Source organism: Alnus glutinosa, chromosome 1 (genome assembly GCF_958979055.1).
Source record: "Alnus glutinosa chromosome 1, dhAlnGlut1.1, whole genome shotgun sequence".
NCBI classification, from domain to species: Eukaryota; Viridiplantae; Streptophyta; class Magnoliopsida; order Fagales; family Betulaceae; genus Alnus; species Alnus glutinosa.
In genome coordinates, this window is record NC_084886.1 from 42638400 (window position 1) to 42643139 (window position 4740).

Below are 4740 nucleotides of genomic sequence, written 5' to 3' on the forward strand. Positions count from 1 at the left end.
CAGGTATAGCGTGCAGAAGAGAGAGGGAAATTTTGCAAGACCCAATGATCAAATCAATCATCTTGCAACCGGCGCCTTCCTTGGATCGGATCGAGCTTTGTTTCAATTCTTTGGGTTTCTGATCTGCATCGGTAGCCTCTAGCGGTACCGGTTTCACTCGGGCACTAACTCTGGTTCAGTTGGTTTAGCTTCTGGTTCTAGTTGGGAAGGAAGGACGACGAAAAGAAATGAGGACGGGTGAAGTGGTTCAAAGGACCCGTGAAGGAGAGAGAATCAGAGAGAGAGGCTTTTTTTTTTTTTAATTAAAATATTGTATTGGGTAGCAGTGCTACCAATGTATTGGGAAGCACTGTAGCTTCCCAAGGAAGACCCTCTAAAATAAGGTAACTGCTGTGGCTTGATTTTTTGTGACTTTTCCCAAATTTTCTCTACTTTAGGAAATAGAACTACTTATAAGGCATCTGCTATTAGTGCTCTAAGAGACTGCATTGGTGGGCTATGGTAATGTTGGGTAGGACAAGTTAAAAAATAAGGAGTAGTTGGACCATGAATATTTGGATGAGAGTGGCCCAGATGAAAATCTGGAACAACCGGCTCTATTAAAGCAGTTGGGTCATGGATAAAAGTTTGAGAATGGCCCAGAATAGCCAGCTCATATAACACAGAAAGGAGCTGCTACACTTACATCCAACCTCTCACACCCAAATCCCTACACCCTGATGTGGCATTCCACATCAGTTTTTTTTTTTTTGGTTTTGTTTTTCCCCTCCTCTCCGCATCAGACTTTTTTTTTTTTTTTTCCTCCTAATCTCCTTTCTCTGCCTCCTCCATCCATCTTCCCTCTCCCTCCCACCTCCAGCCGACCACCCATTCTGGCCCTTCCCCGGCCAGAATGGCCGGAATCCAGCCGTTCTAGTCTAGGAAGGGCCGGATCCAGGCCAGTCGGCCAGGATCCGGCCGTTCACCGGGAAAGGGCCGGATCCTCAAATTTTTTTTTCCTCCTTATCTCCTTTCTCCTTTCTCCACCTCCTCCCTCCATCTTCCCTCTCCCTCCCACCTCCGGTCGACCATCCAGGCTAGTCGGCCAGGATTCGACCGTTCTGGCCAGGAAAGGGCCGGGGATAGGGCTAGATGTTCTGGCCGGGAAGGGGCCGGATCCCATCGTCTCCGGCATGCTCTCCGTCTCCGTTTTCATTTGCCGACCGGAAGAGAAAAGAAGAAGAAGAACGAGAGAGAGAGAGAGAGAGAGAGAGAGAGAGAGAGAGAGAGAGAGAGAGAGAGAGAGAGAGAGAGAGAGAGAGTTTCGATTTTAAAAAAGAAAAAAAAAATTCTGATGTGAAATTTCCACGTCAGGGTGTAGGAATTTGGATGTGAGAGTTAGATGTAAGTGTGGCATTTTCCAATACAGAAATCTTAGTCGGGCTGTTAACAGAAGAATGACCCAAGCTTGAGATATTATCTATTCTTTTAACATACGTGTCCAAAATTGAGGAAGGTGTAGACGTGGCCAACTGCAAAGCGGGAAATGCTAGGGTACACACTAGCATTCCACCAAGCCAACATGGCTTTGATTTTTTTAAAAATTTTTTCAGTTTTTAAAGGATATGGTAATTCTTTTGATTTTTGGATCCCGCGTCTCTCTCCCGGATTAAGATCTCCTCAATTTTTTTGCCCGAATTTGATAAAATTCGGGCAGGTAGTTGTGAGTGAGCATTTATGGGACCTACCTGACCAAATAAAAGTTGGGCTGCCCAACTGTTTATCCGGTCAAGTGGATCCCATAAATACTCACTCACAACTACCTGCCCAAATTCTATCAAATTCGGGCAAAAAATTTGAGGAGATCCTAATCCTTCTCTCCCTCTCTGCTATTTCACAAAGAGAAAAAGCCAAAAAAAAAAAACAAAAACAAAAAAAAAAAAAAAAAAAAAAAACTGTTCAGCTTCCAAAGTCTTCTGCGGTCCCCACCCCCCCTCTCACTCACTCTCTCTCTCTCTCTCTCTCTCTCTCTCTCGCGCTGGAAAAGTCTCCATTTTTACCGGGAAAAGTCTCCATTTTTGTAGGAAAAAGTTTTCATATTTCAGCTGGACTCCCTCTCGTTCTCGTCGGACTCTCTCTCACTTTACCCCAGAAAAGGTCTCCATTTTCGCCGGGAAATCTCTCCCTCGCAGGAAAATCTCACCCTCACCGGAAAATTGTTTTTTTGTTGGTTGAAAAGCAGGACTATGGATTCTATGGTGGCGGTGGAGGGGGCCAAGGGTCAAGGATGTATAGGAATGAGCTATTGGAGCCTTCAACGCCTCCAGGTAATTCGCGGGCGAGGAAGAATGGTGAAAGCTCCCTAGTGAGTTCAATCCTGGACTCTTGGATCTGCATTCTTTCGATACCGAGCTTCTTCTCGAGGTGGGTCTCTTGCCATTTTTAGATGCTGGGTTTTATATAGCGATGTGTATTTGGCATGCCCGTTAAGCGGTATCATTTTGTAAATCTGTCTATCACAGTTATGCTGGTATGAACTTAATGTGATTATTCATTTTCAGCGTCTTAACTTGAATCGGGGTTGACCCTTGACATTGTTGATTTGAAGTGCTCATATTTGGTTTACGGTCAAATGTCAATGCATTGATCATATGCTTTCCATGATTTTTGGGTTTCCGTTCATAAATTGAATTATAGTTCAAACTTTGTATAATCTTCGGCCGAGTGTGGTCTTTTCCTTCGACCCTAAAGATATTTTATGCTGATTTGATCTGCGGAATAATGATAATATAATAATGGATATGGAAAAGAGTTTTTCTCCCATTTGTATAATGCTAATTCTGCAATTTGAAGTTGATAGTATATGCCATTTGAATTTGGGCATCATTGTGGAATAAGTAAAGTAGCTTTTTTCTTTAACAGTAAGTGAGATGGTTTTGCATTCTTAGCTCTGCTGATGTTGTTGTCTATCTCGGGGGTAGTGCCAATCTCTGGTCTATTTGATGGTGCTTCTATGTATCCTGTTCGTGGCAGAAGCTTTGATGACTCCAAGCCCTACATTTCAGACAACAAACAAACCGGCAGAACTCGTGGTTTGCCAGAAAACAACCTATTGAAAAGCTTTGCTGCGGATAAAGAGAAATCTAGTTCTCTAGCAAAGATAAAAGTTGTGGTATGTTCTTTCTATTCCTTTAATTTTTCCTCTTATTTTGACTTTTTTAATGCTAGTTGTCAATAGCATTGTTTATCGTAATGAAATGCGATGCCTAAAAAATGAGATGCTGCTCTTTGACTATATCTCATTATTGAAGTTACTTGCTTTGTACAAGGACTTATCCTTTCCTCTAAGGATCTGATCTGCTTAACTACCTTTTTTTCTAATACTTTTTTACTTACTTCCAATGTTCTGAGTGCAGGTGCGCAAGAGACCACTTAATAAGAATGAATTAGCAAAGAATGAATTGGTTTGAGGGTTTTTGGTGGTGATTTTCTTGGTTCTTATTGTTGGATGTTTCTGATTGTGGGATTTGATCAGTTGGGTGGTAGAAGATTACAGTACACCCATTTCCATGGTGGTTTGTTTCAATTAGGTGTCACTATCTGCGTACTAGATGATCATCAGGTTGAATTACAGAATTATGAGTAGCCTGTAGTTCTATTATGGTCAAAATGACAATTTTTTACATCAATTTATTCAATTTTGCCAACTATTTATTATTGTATGTATTTTCTTACAAGGCAAACTAGTGATCCTAAAAGTGGCTTTGCCATTGCAGAGAAGGGATATATCATTGATTCCTTAGGTTCTTCAACTTTATCATTCACATCTATCATCTTATATTGTGACTCATTATCCTCCTTATCATCCAACTCTTAATTACATATTACCAAAAAAATAAAAAAATTAAATTAAATTAAATCAATAATATAGAGTTCAAATAAATAATGCAAAAGTTAAAAGCCTAACCAAATTCAAGTTCATCTTCATCGATTGAATCATCGTCATTTGGAACATCTATCATCTTGTATTGTGGCTCATTATTCTCCTTATCATTCAACTCTTAATCACATATTACCAAAGAAAAAAAAAATCAATAATATAGAGTTCAAATAAATAATGCAAAAGTTAAAAATTTAACCAAATTCAGGTCCATCATCGTCATTTGGAATAGTGTTGAAGCCATTATTGACTAACCATAGCAGCAGCAATAGTATAGTGGTTGTTCATGAACAATAGGTTAATAAGTATCGGTGCTTTTCAAAGCATAAACCATAAACAAATCTTAACCAATGGATAGATCACAAAGAAGAAATCCCTCCAAGATACAAAGATAAGCTCTGGGAGTCACAAGTGAAACAAAAAATTAAAACAAAATACCTGGCTTTTTTTAATTAGATGATAAACAAATGTAGTTGTGCATAGAAGAGGAAAGAGGGGAGGGGGATTGTCAATTAAACAGTTAAATGTAATCGTTATGACAGGCAACAACTCCTTACATCAGTTTTTTAGCAATCAACAATAGTCCATCGTCGTCAACATGCGGAGGCATTGAACAAAAAGATCGATGTCCTTTTAATAGTTTACTTTCCTAGGCTAGCCACCCAAAATGCAAGCATGGTAGCATACAAAATCTCATAAAGTGCCTTCCTTGCAATGGAAATGGATCATATGCAAATTACTTATCAAAAAATAGATCACATGCAAGTTGAGATTACTTTATTTTTTGAGTTGATATTAAACTATGAATCTCTAAATCATTC

At 39.6% G+C, this 4740-nt stretch overlaps 1 protein-coding gene across 1 annotated transcript; it reads left to right on the forward strand.

Annotated features, from left to right (window-relative positions):
• The first annotated feature begins 2004 nt into the window (after positions 1-2004).
• Positions 2005-3724, forward strand: LOC133858950 (kinesin-like protein KIN-13B). Its single transcript, XM_062294397.1, has 3 exons — positions 2005-2403; positions 3013-3151; positions 3396-3724. The coding sequence occupies exons 1-3, from the start codon at positions 2267-2269 to the stop codon at positions 3447-3449; spliced, it is 330 nt and encodes a 109-aa protein (XP_062150381.1). The 5' UTR covers positions 2005-2266; the 3' UTR covers positions 3450-3724.
• Positions 3725-4740: the final 1016 nt, after the last annotated feature.